The following is an 18,118-nucleotide window of genomic DNA, read 5'->3' on the forward strand; positions in this document are numbered from 1 at the left end:
ATGTGTTACGTCTGTTTATTCAGTTATGCTGTCCAATCACAAAGGTGTATTTGTACATTAATCATCATTTTGAACAGTACAAAACCTCGTGGACATGCCCGTCTCATTTGAGTGTACAGTATGTTATACAGACTAGTGCTCTATTTACAATTCAATAAAACTGCTAAACATTGTACAAATGTTACATGCAGTACACATGAATTAAACAAAATCAAAAAGCGCTTCAACAACAAATCTTTGAGAAGTTGTCTTCCATCATTGGCCAGCAATGCCCCACATTCAAAACACTGCTAAAAAAACAAAAGACAAAAACAACTCCATAGGCCACAATTTTAAGTTGTTAGTTTTCTAAATGAATAATCCAACAAACATTTCAAGTAAGTCCAAATATTGCAACTTAAAAAAAGAAAAAAAAGGGGAAAAAAAGAGCTGAAGTTTTCCACTGGAGCCACCAGTCCTATTCTGGAACCCAATGAATTATTAATAAAGTTTTACATCAAACCTCTTCCCAACATTTAGAGTTCTTTGCAGCTGTGTCTCTCTCTCCGTCTCTCGGTGTGCGTAATATGCTGCATCAAATAAAGGAGGAACCAAAGCATAAATAGAGGATTTAGGTGTAAAAAAAAAGAAAAAGATTTAATTAGACAAAACAGCAGCAAAAGAAAGAAGAAGATGGTGAGTGTTAAGGTTTCTGAAGTGGAGTACCTTTTTCACCTGAGATTAGATTTCTTTGTTATGAGCAGATGAGAGAGAACGAGTGGCACTTAGAGAAGCTTAAAGAACTGATTCACGCTAACATGAAGGTAACACAGTGTCTCAGAGAATCGAGGTTTCTTAACGTAGTGACATAAGGATAGAGTTGGGTATTACTTAAACTTGTTTTGGTAGAAATATTAAGCAGGACTTATTTGTTGAATACAAACAAGGGAGTATGTCTTCAACATGAACTCTTTTCTTGAATGCATCCAAATGTCTTTTTTTAAAGTGATTAGTCAAAGCAACATCCAACATCACATTCTTGTCCAGTGCCTTCAGATGTTGCATTCATTTGCAGATTTAGATTTCTAGAGATTATCAAAAAGGCAACATTGTCATTGCAAAACACAAATCTTCCTCCTCTCTCATAGTGGATATGACAGCTTTTACACACCATCACTGATGGAGCCGAGCACTCAAAGCAGTGTTAATGTTTACAGATTGTAACACACATACTGTTGTTTAAAGGTCACATATTATACTACATACACTTCACCATGTTTCTCTTACACTAATATGTCTCCCTAGTCCGTCTACAGAACCCCAATGAGGAGAAGAGTCCATCCTCTCCATCTTTTTCCCGCTCCAAATTTCAGAAAACGTGTGCTCAAACATGTCTTTTAGAGATTTTCCCTTCATGACATCACAAAGGGCAGCTCGTTGTTTGTTCTGTCCGCAGAGTCTGCTCTCTCACCATAAACAATAGCACATGATGCAAAAAAGCCCAGCCCCACTAAGCCCTTCCAGAGAAGGGTGTGGTTAAACAGGTGGGGTTTACAGGCATGCTTAAATACAAGATGGAGAGTAGATGTTTAACAAACTTCACAGACATGTTTTGGGGAGCTCCAAAACAGAGGATAATATGTGACCTTTAAACCTAAGGTAATATCACAGGCTTACAGTGTATACGCTATGAATTGTAAGGTGAACACATAAACACGCAGGCAGGGATGTTCTTCTTCCACAAACCTTCAGGGTGGAAATCAAACTGGAAAGCCAAAAACAATTGCAGCTGTCAATCAAATCAGTCAGACCCTTATTCTTACTTGATACTGCTCCGGACTAAAGGGACCTACATGTCTGCAAGTGCAGGCACCAAAGTAAACACCATCTTAATGTTACTACTGGATCAAATAATTTAGTAACAATTCTTCACACTTTCTCCACAATGGAAATACACGAGCATGTCATATATTAAACAAAATTACAACTAGTACCTTTAAAAAAAGACTAACAATGTGCAAGTCAGCATGGAAGCCTCCACTTGTCTCTACAGAGCGGAGAAAAAAGGCAAGTCTGTTGCTTTTCCTGATATTGTTGATCTGTGTGACGACTTTCAAATTAACTGAGACAGATGTAAAACGGACGACACGGGTACGGGCACGTCATTTAACAGTGCAAGTGTTAAATATCCACATATTCTTCGATCAGTGTAAAGGTACGAACCATAAGTGAATAGCAGACACGTGCGCAGCTGTCAGGGAATATTCAGAGATGGCGTTCAGTGCTGTGAATTGGCTTTATAGATGCGCCACAGATAGGCGTTCAGCAGAGCTTCTGCTCATTGTTTGCAAGCAAAGGAGTGATTTGTATCCTTTCATGTCGTACAGGAGAAAGCACTTTTTTATGTGCAAGGCAAAGGGAGCGTGAAGCGAACGAGCAGTAAGTTCCCCTCCCTTCATGTATGGCTTTCTTCATGAACGTCACAAGAATGATTTCATTCTGAGTTACTGATGAGTTTTAATTAATACTTCTCTCCTTTCACTGTGCAAGAAAGCTACTAGTTATGGCTCCTCGTCTCATTCCCCACTTACATTACTCCGTGCACTTGATTTATGTTTGATTACTTTCTGCTTTGTCCACATGAGGAAGTCATCGCTTCTGTTCATTGGTGTTCATTTTTAAGTGGATTCTCCTCAAAAGAAAACACCACGAAGATTTACTTCTTTTGAGGACTTGTTTGCGGTCTCATCAGCGTGTAACCATTACTCAACTGTTCGTGCAGAGCTTTAGCCTAAATAACACCATATGAAACAAGACTTTCATTTCTTTTTGCATCACTGCGATGTCTGAAGGATCTCTGAGAAAGGAACTATGAAAATGTCTGCTTCGGTCAAACTTTGTTTAAACATTCTGGTGGACGTTTGTTCAACTCATTTTCATTCCAAGTAATAATGTCACTGCAGTGGATGTTCCATATGCCTTGCTACTTCTGCAGTTCCTATGGTTCCTAAGGATTTCAACAGTGAATCAGAGGTGCATCACAAGGTCAAGCAATAACCTCATCTGTATCTCATTCTGACAGTTTATTCCCCTCTGAGCAGTCTGTAGAGGCTGTCATGTCGGAGATAAATCTGTCTATCCTGGAACTATAGAAGACTGTTTAAATATCAGTCAGTTCCCGTGGCTGACCACAGTTATGTTTGTGTGTGTGTGTGTGTGTGTCCATCAGCACCAGGGTTCGCGCTGGGCTCTGCCTCGGGCCAGACTGTCTGCTCTCTGCCAGGCACTGTTCATCAGAGCCAGGGCCTCACCACAACGCTTCTGCACAGACGGATCAAACACGTCTCTGTGGGGGAGGTCCACCTGTGTGCAGAGAGGACAAACATGAGCGTTTCATCTCTTAACACCAGCGTTACAATATTGCTATGTGGCTCATGACAAACAGTCAAACATTATTGTAAATATGAGGACAAGTGATATCATGGATCAGCACGCGTATTCTTCGCTGAATAGGATATTGATATTCGTTTAAGCCAGAGTAAACCTCGAATGAGCAGAGTGAGGTCTCAGTCATTATAGCATGGTGGGTAATTATTGCTTCAATGGACTACATTTACCATCACCACCTTGAGGGCATCCACTTAAACAAGTGGTGAAAGTTCCCTCTAATCCACTGATGAAGACCGTTTATCTTCCTACCTGGAAAATAGCCTTCCATGTGTCGTCTAACACTCCCAGAAGCCGATCTCTCTCATCACAGCCACTGAAGTACAAGACCCAAGGAGGAAGAAACTGAGTCCGATCTGCTGCAAACTCCTACACAGTGAAAAAACAGTTACGTTTAAAGGGCAGCACCAGCTCAAATAGATTGGATGCAGATATTTTTAACTGAAGAGCGAGCACCTTCAATCTATCTTAAATAGCATGAATTCAAAGTCATTACATCAAACTGTATGGCTTATAAATCACATGTTAAATTAACATCTAATATTCAAGGCTTATACAATGACTCACGATAACACAGTACTCCTTGTCGGCCTCCAGACTGACAGCTGTGACATCACAGATGTCAGCGCTGCCCAGTGAACGGAAGAAACTGGTCTGACAGTCCTGATGGCATGTTAGCAGCTTGCTATCTGTCATCACGAGGCAACATGGGATACATGGGGTTGGGGCCACACCCTGTGGGATAACCTGCAGGTAAGGCAACATTAGTTTCATGAAACCTTTCCTAAACACACAAGGCTTAAATTAATCTCTCAGAAAACTACCGTAAATTCCGGACTATTGAGCGCACCTGGATATAAGCCGCACCGGCAAAAAATAAGTAAATAAATGTATTTGTACATATATAAGCCGCACTTAATTATAAGCCGCAGGTGTCCACATTGTAACAAAGCGATTTACACAGAAAGACGTGACACAAAAACGTTGTTTTAACTTTTAATTAAATACGTAGGCTACCGGCTACATCCGCAAATACGAAGCCTACTGGAAATCCTTTATCGAACAGTGTCTGTAACACGGCTGATGAAAAAGATTACCGTAATACATTTCACAAGAAAAAGTCCATCCATTCACTGCCTCAGAATGACTTCATTACTCACTTCCTCAGTCTCTTTTTCGATGTCGCTGTCAGTTTCAACTTTACGTGCAGCAGCTCTATTTCCTTCTTTGACAGCCAGGTCAATCGCCTTTAACTTGAAAGCTGCATCATATGTATTTCTCCGTGTGTTAAGATCTGATATTAAGATCCGATGTGACGAGGTCAAATGTTTTTGCGGCAGAAGCTCATTGTCCCCCAAGAAAAATCCATAAATAAGCCGCATCGTTGTAAAAGCCGCAGTGTTCAAAACGTGACAAAAAAGTAGCGGCTTATAGTCCGGAATTTACGGTAGATGCCTGTGGCGTTGGTGACCTGCTGGTTACTTTGAGCGCTCTATTTACAGAAGCTACAGGCCTCAAAACCAAATTTCCCCCTGGGATAATAAAAAAAACCAATTCTGATTGTTAAAAGCAGAATCCAACATATATCTCCTTTGTTTTCCCTCTCTCCCTGTTTCCCCACACTTTCCTGTCTCTCTAATAATGACATAAAAAGCCCAACAATAACAGTATACACCAAAAAGGGAGAATCGGAGGTTCCTTGTTTTAAGTGAGAAAAAAAATTTAAAGGAGCCTGCAAAGCTACACAACACATGCCTGAGTGGATTATTTGTTAAACTGTCTTTGTGCATGCTCACTTCTACTTCAAAGCTCTGAGGAAATGCTGTCCAACTTCACTGTCCTCTCTGAGTTCACATCATAGATGCTAGTGTGAGGGATATCACAAGTGTGTATTATTATCACAAGGACAGTGCTCTGTTGTTTTAACATGTACATCAACAGATAGTCTGTTGTGGTAGTCGCTCACATAATGTTCAAAGATGCATTGTAGAAACATTTGTCCTCTCCTGGTGTTAGCAGAGAGGAGATCATGTGTTTGATCTTGGTGAACATGTGCTGCTGATCCCTCAATCACAGAGTAATGCCTTCTGCACGACTGTGCCTCAATTCGCTGAAACTTTTCCTCGTTGTTGTGGATACTGACAATATCAACTGTAAAAGAAATGTTGGCTTTGCAACAGCTTACTCCTTTAGAGACGGATTGGCAGAGCAACAGCATCCAGTCAGCCATGTCCTGCTCATTGTTAGCGCTGAGCTCCAGCGGAGGCCGTTCTGTCAGGATGACCTGGAAGGCGTGGGGATGCTCTGTGCTGTTTGAACGCCGGCAGCCTCCGCAGTGCTCTCCTCTGTGAAGAAGTGAGAGAAGACGAAGAGCAGGAAAAAAGTTAGCCTGCAGGTGTAGTTAATTCCAGTCCAAAGCACCGTTTTCACAGAGGATCTTTGACCCCTTATAGTAAAAAAAGAACAATGAAAAACAATACAATGGGGATTAAAAACACATTATTTGCTGAGCTCACCAGAGACCCACAAACTGTCAGAGATCTACTCAGAGAGCTTTGATGTTTTTACTACATTTTAGATTCTGATGTACAGACAGGTATTAATAAATACATTTCTCTGTGACTATTACAGTCACATTATGCCCCTGACTGTCGTTGCTGTTAGTTATCTGCTTGATGATTCTGTCGATTGAAAGGTTCCTCATGCTATGATTATTCGTGAGGACTTAAGCCCTTTCACATAAAGCATGCCTGTGCAGACAGATGGTGTTGGTGTCTCCTCTGTCAGCAGCTCAGTTGTTGTGATGCATCTTCTGTCATCTTTTGTCAGAGAGGCCAACAGCTCCTCCTGGTTTGCGGAAAAACTAAAAAATTCAGATTCCTCAGGTAATTTCTTCAGACTTACCCCATAGTGACTGACATTACAGGTGTCCCATCAGTTCTTTCTGAATACAGGTACAGAATCCCATTGCTGCAAGAAACAGGACAGTTCATTATATTCACTGCATCAGAAGATTGACTTCATCTGGTTTCACAGAATGCAACTACCTGTACTTGTGACAAAGTCAGTTACACTAATGTTTCAAAGAATCTAATAGACGAGTGCCACAAACATGAAGACTCCACATTCATTGTAAGACATTTAAAGAGGTTACAGTTTTATATTATACCATGTGTAACATGCAGGCTTTTCTCTACAGACAAAAAGGAGCTAAAACTTTCAGTATGGCTAGCTACATAAATTCAGTTCGATATCCAACTATCTGGAAGTATGGTGCGTATGAGCCCCTGCTTTGGCCCTCTACACTGAGCTCACTTCAGTATCCAGCAAGCTTGTAATTTAAGGAACACACTGAACTAAAGGGACAGAGATGTGTGTGATCGGTCTCTACCTGAGGACGACGTAGCAGCTTTTCCACAACTCTTTGCCCAGGTAGGTGGTTCCAGCTCGGTACTGTAAAGTCCCCTCCTTGATGCTGGAAAGTCCCCCAGCCCTAGATGGGCCACCCTGGGGTGACAGAGCCATATCCATAGGATCCTCCCAATGCACCAGTGAATACAGTTGGATAGACACGTCAGCTACCTGGAGAAAAGGACATGTCATTTATCGCTGCTATGAAAGTCAAACCAAGTCGAGATGAGTAGAAAAAAAAGATCTAATGACGTTTCAGGTTTTTACCTCACAATAAGATTCCTGGGAGACAAACTTGGTGAGAGCCAGTTTTTCCATGGTAGCATCCGTCAAAACAGAAGGGTACGGAGGCTCGCGACAACCCTTCACCATGGCTGACTTCAGAACAGACAAGAACCAACTGGAGGGCAAAAGAAATTGATCTGATTAGTGAACGGCACAAAGTCAAGTTTTCTGACCGTATATACGTATATGTACAAATGGCTGAGACTTTGGAAGGTTGTATGTGGCAGCAAAAGGACACAAAGACTGTTGCAACGAGGTGACAAACTGGAAGCAATTAACGTGAAATGCATTCAAGTATTCAGTCACCAAACCTCTGTGTCTGATGCACTGTGGTTTCAGAGTATCAACAAAGCTGAAGCACAGATACACATGAACACTTACACTGTCAGAGAGGCGTCAGCTGTGTCCAACAGGAATTTTCTCCGTCTGTTGGTGCAAACCACCATCACAGTCTGCTGGTCGAGACCAACCTGAAGGAGAAACAACAAACTTTGGGTCCCACACCTCCAGCAGTTACACTATGACTGAGTCTACAGTGTTCCTACAATGACCTTTGGTCACAAGAAGACAGGGTCAGAAAACATACTCACTGATAGATAGTCCAGCTCATTATAAGGTACAGCATCCTCTACTGTGTAAGGCTTTTCTGCAGCTCCTGTGAGGGGAAAAAAATAAAACCACAGCCTGCAATGAGCGCCTGTTGATTGATTTCTTCAGCCTACAGAATAACCATGTTTAGCTACTTCCTGGAACAAACTGTGGATCTTTTATATAATTTCTGCTATAATTAGAATATCAGAAAACCCTCAGCTCTGCTGGGATTCTTCAAAGACAAATTAAACTCATTGCCCGTCAGTCCTGCACTTGCTCACTTGTTGATCTGTGTATTATCATCAAAGTATTTAACTTCCATCTAAATTTAGGCTGCGTCACACATGTACTCTGAGTATTGGAATGGGAACAAGCAACAACAATGCAGCTATTTCTGGCGCTGCTGCTGGAGAGAGATTTCCCTCAGGGGACAATAAAGTTGATCCTTTTCTTAACTTTATATCGGGCAAAGCTGTTTGTGTAGAGACATTTTTAATTGTTTAGAAAACTCAGTATGGTACTAGTTCGCTTATTAAGTTTACAGGACACCATACAGTTCAATGTTGAAGTAGAGGCCAACTCTAAGTTCTGCTCTGGCCTGTTAGCTTTAGTGAACCTCATCGAAGATTAGGAAATGACACGCCTTTAGTCTGAGAAAGAAATGCCAAGGTTGTGATTCTTGATATAAATATTAAAATATCCCCAGTAACAATTTGTGCCATTGCAGATTTTTATGAACGTACCCTTTCTCAGCAGGTAAATGTAACAGTCAGTCAGCAGCAGGTAAAGCGGTTGTAGATCGCCCTCCATGTGGCCTGTGCTCATTCTCAGCATCTGGGTAAAAAAGAAAAGAAAAAAGATTGTTTGCAACCTCTGTTGTTATCTTTCAAAGCATCCTGTTCAGTGGAGGCAGCTTTAGCACTGTGATGAAACTACTACAGATCAGACAGACTTTTTTTTAAATCATGAATCACAAACCACGGCAATTCATAATCTCTTAAAAGTTCAAATACATTCAGTAGAAAATGTATAATTATAATAAAAACCTGTTACAGCGGTTGAAAAAGGGAAATTGGTGCACAGAGACTTGCAACACTTCCACTGAGCAACAGTCTTCAAAGCTTTTGTCACAAGTCACGAGTCACACAATCCTACAAGTGGCTTAAAGTGTTTGAAAGAGGATTACCTTTCAGCACAATGAGAGTCATTCTGTGAAAACTTACACACAGCCATACTGCATTTATTCACTAAATTTTTCACCTTTTCACTGTTCAAACTATATTCCAAAGCTTCATTAAGCAGTAATAATAAGAGTCCTTCAGTCTTCACCTTGAAGAGCTGCTCTTCGTTCTCTCGGAATACGTGAATCATGAGAAGAAGCAAGTGGTTGTTGTCCACCCTGAAACAAGCATATTAAGAACATCAGGCACATCTTAAACAACTTTACAAACAATGAGGATTGATGTTATATTGACAACGTACTTAAACTCTGCAGGATGAGAACCTTCAGAGGAACTGAGCTTCTCTTCTTGGAGCTTTTCTGCGTCTGCTTCCTCTCCTTCTTCTGTGTCGTCTCCTCGGGTCCTCATGTCTGGTTTCTGTCGTGACTTCGCTTCTGCCTGTTCTTCATCATTAAGACCACCTGAAACAGTCTGCGGCTGGCTATGCTCTGTAGGGTCATCGTAGCCACCACCCGTGGGAGCAGAGTCTGGACTGTTGCCGGTAAAGCAGCATAAGTCTGTAGGTGCAGGGGAGGTCTGCAGGAAGTTGGGGCTTGTGACCAGTGGAGAGAGACAGGTCTCTCCCTCTGCACGGTCAGGGGGCTCGCCTGCTGTGTCCTCTCGAAAGGGCTGCTGTGCAGGGGGCTCGGCACTTTGGTCACAGTCTTCATTCTTTTTCCCCTTCACATCCTCCTCGAGGTGCTCCCAGGGCTCCCCGTCCCTATCCAGAGCCCCATTGAGCCGATCCATGACATCACGGAGAGGTTGGCCCACCGTGTCCATGGAGGTGTCTCTCATCTCTGGAAGCCGCAAGCCTTCCACTCCGTCCTCATCTCCTTCCTCCACAGCTTCTGATCCCACCCTGCTTCTCCTAAGCTCTTCGCCAGTTTCCAGCTGAAAAGCCGCGCAGTTTAGTGATTCCACTTCCTCCGAAGCCTGAAGGCTGCTTTCTATCTCTATGTTCTCCGACGAGATGGAGTTATTGATACTGCTGCTGGAATCTGTTGAGCCCTTCCCTCGTCGCTTCTTGGCTGGTTTCCTTCGTCTGGCCATCCTGAAAGATCAGAGAGGTTTGCTGTAGTTCTTCCATTTTAATCAAATCTGACTAAACAGCAATTTCATTGAAATTATGTTATTCTTATGATAAAGTTACTACCTAATTTGTTCTAAGTTATAAAACATTAAGATGATGTTGAAGTTTATAGTAATTACCAAGCCTGAGAAAAGCACAAACGCAACCTGAGCTCTTGCACAGTACACTAAAAATATGGTTGCCATAATAACTTATAATGATCAAAGCTAAGGTAATCACAATCCATTAAGGTCTGAAATGTATGCACACATTTTTTAATTGATTAATTTCATGCTATTTTGTCCCTTTAGACGAAAAAAGAAAAAAAGGAAAGAACATTGCTGCATATTAAAATGTTTCATTTCACTTGAACAATCAGCTAACGAGTCCACAGTAATGTCCACTTCATGACATCACACACTTATTGTGCCTTTATGTTTCTTTTTCTGTGGTTAAGTTCATATTTTAATTGTATATAAACATGGAATTGTTTGACAGCCCTAAGAAATACTGGCTGGAGTTAATCTTTTTAACGTGAAGACAGAATATGAGCCTACATGGCCGACACTAAAGATGAACAGCTGTACCTGATGACCTCCAGCTCATTGCTGGCGTTCTCTGCTTCATCTCCATTGGTTGGTGTGAGGGTGTAATGGCGGATGGCCACGTGAACTGGTGTGATGTCGGCCGAGGTGTTGGTAGTGTTGGTGTCCGAGTCCCCATTGAAGGGGTTGTGTCTGAACGTGGGGCTGTGTGCAGACGGATGAGCAGCTCCTTTCACATCGATGGCGCCTGCAGGAAGAACCACTGTGTCGCTGATGACTGTCTGTGGATCAGAGCCACTGGACCGTGGGCAGCTGGCCTGGTCAGTCAGGTCACCCTCTACCATGAAAGCACAAACATTCAACTTATAATCAAATAAAAATAAATAATAAAAAAACAGCTGGCCACACTGTATTAAAAATACACAGAATTGTTGGCACTGTTTCGTGGTTGGATGGGAGATTAACTTAAATCTAATATGCAGTAGAATTCTTTGTTGTAATTTAGGTTTATTGTTTCATCACCAGTAAAAGTCAACCAACGAGACAGTTTCACAAAAACTGTGTATTTTTTCTTCAGCTTCGCACACAAATGTTAGAAGCTGCAGTGTTTTTTTGTAGTTCTTTAGCAATGAAAGAGAGGAGAATGATGCAATATGTCCACAGGCAGCAGCTTCCTTTGCAGTGCTTAAAGCCTAAGTAAAGCATTACTTTTACAGCTGGAGGGGGTTATGATGAACAACATTCATCATGGGAACTGAAAATGATTCATTTCTTTTAGGGATTTAAATTTAGAGCATGAAGGAAAAGTGTGTATTTCATGTAGCAGCTTTTTACAAACAGATGCTGAAGTAATACACAACAGTTTGCTCTCTGTGGATTCTTCTAGATTATTTACACTGCAAACGAGCTGAAGTCAGGCCTGTGCCACATTTTACACAGGAAAAGAAGACATAACCAAAAAAACGATGAACCAGACGAACAGTTAACACAATGTAATAGAGACAGACTGGACAATGTGAGTACCAGTTACATTGTTCTTGCTGTAGTAAATAATAAAGCAAAGTGAGCATTAGCATCATTCCCATGATGAGTAACACATGCAAAACATGACAATACCATGAACCCACCTAATACCTATTCTCCACTGCACCAAGGATTTGTGCATCTTCCAAAACTTACCAAAAACTCGTTGTCTTAATCTCACCTTTAGGACTGTTCTTGACGCAGATTGTTTTTTTCCCCAGTCAAATCAGACTTGGCTGTATAATATGAAGCTTGAACTGTCTCTTTCCTCCTTTTACAATTCAGCGCACACCAAACTTAAGTCACATGTTTATCAGTTTTCTATTAGCTAGCGTCTAGCCCAGTGCTTCTCAAAGCAGTCTTGCAATTTGCCTTGTCAGAGGTAAGATGCTTGTTGAAATCAAGCATTTGGGCTCTGCTGAAACCGGCTGCGGATTTCCAAGGGGCAAACTTCTTTTTTTTTTTAGAAGTTCAAATTGTGACTTTGGACATAAAGTCCAATTTGAGTCCTGAAAGAAATCAAACTTTATGTTTAAGATATTGCTGTGCTGTTCTTTGTCATTCCCCCCCAGATGTAATCAACAGGTGTGATTGTTTTTGAAGCGGAGAAGACTCAACTCTCACAAAAATACATTTGTGGCTTGTAAAGTGTACATCCTGTTATACTGTTGTTCTGACATGTTTCTATGGCAGATGAAACAAGAACAAAAAAGTCCAGGGCTTTGACTCAGGTATGACAGGTGGCAGCCCGGCTTCCTTGTGTTTTTGTTTATTGATTTGGTTTTATAATTTCATGTAGAGTTCATAAAGTCCTTTGAAAATAAATATGGGATCCAAACACAAAGGTCTTTCAGCAGAACCCAAACCAAAGCTTTTTTGTCCCCATGTGCCTTTGATCCTTGTTTTAATGTCCTCCAAGCAGCAGGTCTTCTGCACCATTTTAATTTACTGTACACAAACACATAAGCAGTTTCTTGTTAAAATACCCAACATGCTTTAAGAACAAACGGTGGGATGCCATGCCAGATATGAGGAAAGGAAGGGAGGGGGGGTAAAGCAGGGAGGGGAGGGTTTGACCAATGTCCCACCTTCCCAGTCTGCACTTGGCAATGACTGCAACACGGGGAAGATGTCACCGAAATCATAATCTAAAAAAAAGGAGGGATAACATGTAACATTAGAGTGAGATGTTGTGGGGAGAGAAATGTGAGACAATGGCAGAAACAGAAATATGACATGACATACGATTTATGAAACAAAACTAAAATCAATGAGAAAGAATAAATAAGTGGGAACTAAAAACAGGGAAGCTGACAAAATACTTTGTGGGAAGTGATGGGGAAACGTTCACTGGGTGCTGAAATCATCCATATGAGAACATTCAGTACCCATGAGTCTCTGCATGCCAAATGATCTATTTGATGAATTGCACTTTGCAATTTATGAGTCACAACAGTCTGCAAAGATCAATCCCAATTCTGCTTCCACATGCCATTCGATTGACATCACTGTATAATTTTGCAACAAAGCATGTGAGTGTGTACTTGTACTGTAGCAGGGCCTGATTACATCATAAACCCAAAAATAAAGACTGACATTTAACAAGTGGGACTCACACATTGGCCAGACTCTGATTGGTCAGACATCCAAACCTTTCAGAATTAAAAGCCAATAAGAGCCCAAATGATAGGTAGAATAACTCTGTGTGTATATTCTATGAGTGGAAAATCCTCTGTAAAAAGAAAGGCAAGGAATAACACAAAAACATGTGCTGCTCTATAAATGTTTTTAAAGTGTTCAGACAAAAACGAAGCACATTCTCCCTTTGCATGTGTTACAAAACCTGAACAGCCCAAAGCAAATGTTGCAGCTACCCCCTTTATCCAACGGTTTATATAAGTGGAGATTGACTTCTTTATTAATTTTTATTTAGATCCCCATTAGCATTTGCAAAGCAGCAGCTATTCTTCCAGGGGTCAATCTGATCTCCAAAATACAGAACATCACTGACAGTACATTCAAATACAACCTAAGGACATGTGTTCCAGATAAATGATAAAACAGAACCCTGGCTCTTCTGGACCCTGGATTCCTCAGATCAAAACTGTCTCTTTGCATTTTTAGGTTTGGACCAACAAGAATTCAAAAACAATAAAGCCAAGTCAAAAAAAAAAAAAAAAAAAAAAAAGCGCATTTCAAGTTTTGAATAATGACTAATGACAGTATAGCGAGTAAAGTATTAGGCTCTGTACCTACAGTAACCTAAAAGGACTCAGAATCACATCCGCACAGCTCACCTTCACTGGAGGGAGCTATGGCGCTGTCATCCCACTCCAGGTTTGTGGAGGTGAGGGAGGTGAAGGAGTGCAGGGACAAACTGTCAGAGCTGGGCAGCCTTTCCTCAAAGTCCAGCAGATTCTGGGGTTTGTAGTATTCTGGCATGTAGGGGGCCACATCCAGATAGGGTACATCCTGAAATTAGCAAAAACAAACCGATACATCATTGGCATTCTGTTTATATTAGAGAGCTGTATTGTTATTGACAGTCTGATAAAACATCGGCTTACCAGCTCCAGATTGAAGCGAATAAACTCAAGGCCGGACACCAGCGTGAGGAAGAGTGTGAGGTGGTCATGACTGCAGACCAGTGCATTCCTAGCAGAGAAAAAAGAAGCTTAATGTGAGTTACAGGTTCAAACGCTGACACATTGTTTTCCAGAATGAGTAATAGCAAGTAATTCCTGGCATGCAGAAGAACTACTTGTAACACAGGATCCATTTGACTTACTTGAAGTAATATTTCTGCAGTAACCCTTGGTTCTCCTGGAAGAGGCGTAGATAGCTCTCTAATGAACTCTCGCTCAGTGCTAGGTATAACCATGCACGGCCTACACAAAGAAGAGAAGAGTGCTTTTTATGCATACAGCTCCTACCACCATGAATGACGCCTTACTGAGTGTTTGCATGTGTTTGACTTTCTCACTTCGTCCCAGGTTGGTCGCTATGTGCTGAAGCTCATCTATCTGGCGGACGGCCTCCCTCCTGGTGAAGTGAAGGACCAGAACCCAGTAACCTGAGGAGATATCCTGCAGCCTGCCAAGAAAAAAACATAAAAGATTAAAGGTGGAGGGCCAAAAAGGGCTATGGGAATAAAGTGACTTTGCATTTTTAGCAGATACTTTCAAGAATCAATACCTAGATACACTATATAAAGTATCAATGGTCCTAAAACTACCTAAAGAGCATACCATGCACCATTCCTCAGTACGCCTCTTACCCATATAGCAAAGCATGATCTATGTGTTCACAGAGGCGTTGCAAAACCCGATCATGATTTCGAATGGCTGGGGTCTCATCTTCACAGGCTGCAAAGTAACTCTGCAACTGTGAAAAGACGTTAAGAGAGATGTGAATTCAGCTCCAGGCACAAAGATGCAACAAATACATTGAAATTGAGTCAATGGAAGAAGGCATTTAGTACAAAGCAGTGGAATTTTCCTCACATTAATCCAGCGGAAAATGTGTTTTACTGCTATGCTTGGAATTTTACTGCTTAAAACCAGACTGAACACAAGAAACACATAAAAGCAGCAGTAAGTGAAGCTGGCTGCAGAACAAGTCTGACAAAACATCAGGAAAGACCATGCCTCTGTGGTTTGGAGACCTGACTTAATTGTGTCAATTTACAAACGCATCTCTGCCAACCTTCTTGAGATATGGTTTTAAAGACGCCTGCCTTGTGTCTTTTGGGGGCATCAAAGCAAAGTTGCTAAGTATGTAGTTCTGATTGTGTAAGAGCTGAGATTTGACACAATATGTGGTCCCAGATTGGAGACTACACCTTCACTTGTCTTGCTAATTAGCAGAGAAATCAAAGAATACGCGTAACAGATTTTTAGCTGACTAGAAATAACAGTCTGATGGATATATGAAAGGTGAGACTTATAAAGATAAAGGAAGGAAACATTCACTGACTGCTGATATGGCAGCAAATAAGGTGAACTAAAATTTTAGAATGAAAATTAACATTTTCTGTGATGATTCTGCATGAATTTGACAAAGGTACTGAGAACACCTTTGTCTTTAACGAATTCAAGAACATCATAAAACATTGTCAGCAACTTCTGGTGAAGACAAAGTTTAATGAGCAGTGATGCTCTACAAGTCTTAAAAGTGTTGCGTATTGTAAACTCAGGAGTTGTTGCCGTTCTTCTGGTCATAATGTTTGACGATACCATTAAAAAGGTACAGCATTTTGGGGGGAGTATACATGTACTTTGAAAAAGGTATTGCTTGAAATTACAATGTATTATAACTTTACACAAGGGTTTGTTTCTTCAGAATATGCAACCAATTATTTTTGTTCCTTAAATTGGGGGGGAGGGCATCTTATTAAAAGAGGCAACTATTTCCATATTGATTATCTGGTTTGGAAGAAATTAATGATCAGTAGCGCTACTTTTATCCTTTCACTTTCTTTCTCTTTCAAACTCAAAGTCAGTCTGCTAAACTGTATGTTTGATACTAGACTTGAATAGTTAGAGATAAATCTCTATTTCTGATCAATAAATGGCACAATACTAGATACGTATGGCTCTACTGAAAGGTAACGGCAAACTCTTTGGTGAGTTTCACTATGGTTCATCCTAATGTGACCTGCAGAACCCTCTTAAACTTAATCTAAATATAGAGTACAACGTAACCCTAATACTTGACTAAAACAAGTGAAGGTTGGGGGAGTTCTGAGCGAGTGTGACCCTAAGAAAGAGATTTTGTATCCCATGACTTTCTTCACATGACTAAGCAATGTTTGTCAGAGGTAAACAACACTGTACACTTAAACTAAGAAGCTTTGGGCATACTTTTTCATAAGTACTTCACATCTCTTACACAGTGATGATCATGATAAAAGAGATATAAAAGCTATATTCAAAATAACTTTAAAATCTTTTAGACAATGATGCCCCACCTAATCCAAGGGATAATCCAAGGGATTAGGTGGGGCATCAAACAGTAACGTTATAGTTCACAAGATGGTGCTAATTAATACCATCATCTACTTATCGGACAAGTTGATTTTACCAATGGAAAATAACTGAGACAGAAGCAGGAGGAAAGGCCAAGCCCATGAACATCTAAAATGAAATTCACATGGGTTGGGAAGTGAATGTACACAGACAGGGAAGAAGCTGTGAGATGTCATGGTGTTTGATTCTTTAAGGGAAATGTAGGGGCAGTTTTTAAAAAACTCTGCAGAGAAAAACTACGGGAATAATACATAAATTAAATAAAAATCAGGTGTTAAGATCGACTGACTAACCCTTATGTTGCGAGTAAGGCTCCGCAGTATGGTCGCTTGTGTTTATACCACATGCTGCAGTGAGCAAACACAGGGGCTCGGTGCCATTGGCTGACCATTGTTAAGATAACTAGAACATGCATTCTACATTGGTGGTGTAAAAACGTCATCCGATATTGAAATATGTTTTGATACATGTAGTTATTGTCATTATAAGCGAGCTTCAATTCCCCCCGGAGTTAAAAGTTGCCCTCTCTGGCAGACAAAAGATGATCCTCATAACAGAATTTGTTATTCAAAGATTTTTAAATACCTAAATGATGTGAACATAATTAAGTGTACTGACAAACCGTGAGGCGCTTACCTTCTTGACAGACAGGGAAATATTTTCCAATATGCGATCCTTCACTTTGAGTTGATCCATCACTGATCTGAAGTCAGCTGACTCCCGAGGCACAGCGCTTGTTGTGCTAATAATGCTAACGCTACCTTAGCTGGCAAACATTATCTTCTCTGTCAACGCTGTCGGCTGCAAAACTAACATGGCTTCCTGGCTGTTCAATAAGCACATTGAATTATTATATCATCGCTGATTAAAAGCCGACATGATGAGGCATAGAAAGGAGCGAGAACGTGAACGTCTTTCAGCGGATCCGGTAAGTCAAGTTAGCCTAGCTACGCGTTCAGACTAGCTGGACTTTTTTTTAACGCTACACTCAGGCTGGGGGCGGCTAGCAAGTTTTAAGCCCAACCATTCATTACTTGTAGTTACAGTTGCGTTTATCATACTATCAGTTCACTTCACGATCTCCGTGCAGCGAGTGTTAATAGTGTCGCTAATTTGTCAGCCTATTTTTTTTCGCGTAGTTACCTTAAAAGTTATAAAGAAAAAGTAACGGCTGCTCCGGTTACTGACCGAACTCACTCAGTGGATGACGTCATTACGAGCTTCAGGGCGCGTGGGAGAGGGACGCGCACGCGCGCACCAAACAACCTTCAAAACTTTGAGTACCGTATTTAAATGCGTATTATTTGACATTAAGGGAGAACACGACATTTAGCTTATAAAATGCATGGATTTGAATTATCATAACTGATGCCTCTAGTCGGCAAATATGCAAAACTGCTTTGGCGAGATTATTGACATTGACAATCTGCGAATAGTGCGGCGTGGTTTAGATGTGCCTTTAAAAATGGGTAGGTCTATACTCAAAAAAAAAAGTTTTTCAGTGGCCTCTGTTCCAAA

General features: G+C 41.0%; 1 protein-coding gene across 2 annotated transcripts; it reads right to left on the reverse strand.

The window, feature by feature from the left end:
• Nucleotide 1: 1 nt before the first annotated feature.
• plekhm2 (pleckstrin homology domain containing, family M (with RUN domain) member 2) lies at nt 2-17,840 on the reverse strand. Of its 2 annotated transcripts, XM_079360350.1 has the most exons (20): nt 17,237-17,840; nt 14,851-14,957; nt 14,557-14,666; nt 14,362-14,461; nt 14,141-14,228; nt 13,871-14,045; nt 12,662-12,721; nt 10,593-10,887; nt 9,196-9,987; nt 9,043-9,112; nt 8,457-8,547; nt 7,713-7,777; nt 7,504-7,592; nt 7,105-7,237; nt 6,818-7,008; nt 6,331-6,396; nt 5,612-5,771; nt 3,994-4,173; nt 3,679-3,795; nt 2-3,342 (listed from the first exon to the last, which is right to left on the reverse strand). In XM_079360350.1, exons 1-20 carry the CDS (start codon nt 17,294-17,296, stop codon nt 3,205-3,207), a joined length of 3,087 nt encoding a protein of 1,028 aa, XP_079216476.1. In that variant the 5' UTR covers nt 17,297-17,840; the 3' UTR covers nt 2-3,204. The 2 variants fall into 2 exon arrangements, with proteins under 2 accessions (XP_079216476.1, XP_079216477.1); XM_079360351.1 differs by lacking the exon at nt 12,662-12,721.
• Between the last annotated feature and the right edge of the window lie 278 nt (nt 17,841-18,118).

Source organism: Symphodus melops (genome assembly GCF_947650265.1).
Source record: "Symphodus melops genome assembly, chromosome: 13".
NCBI classification, from domain to species: Eukaryota; Metazoa; Chordata; class Actinopteri; order Labriformes; family Labridae; genus Symphodus; species Symphodus melops.

Coding starts and splice junctions, on each gene's coding strand:
- plekhm2 (XM_079360350.1), bottom strand. CDS start 17,296: ATGGATCAACTCAAAGTGAAGGATCGCATATTGGAAAATATTTCCCTG. Junction 10,888..12,661: donor GCCAAGTGCAGACTGGGAAG/GTGGGACATTGG, acceptor CTTTCATGGTAG/AGGGTGACCTGACTGACCAG. Junction 5,772..6,330: donor GTAATGTCAGTCACTATGGG/GTAAGTCTGAAG, acceptor ACTTCTTCACAG/AGGAGAGCACTGCGGAGGCT.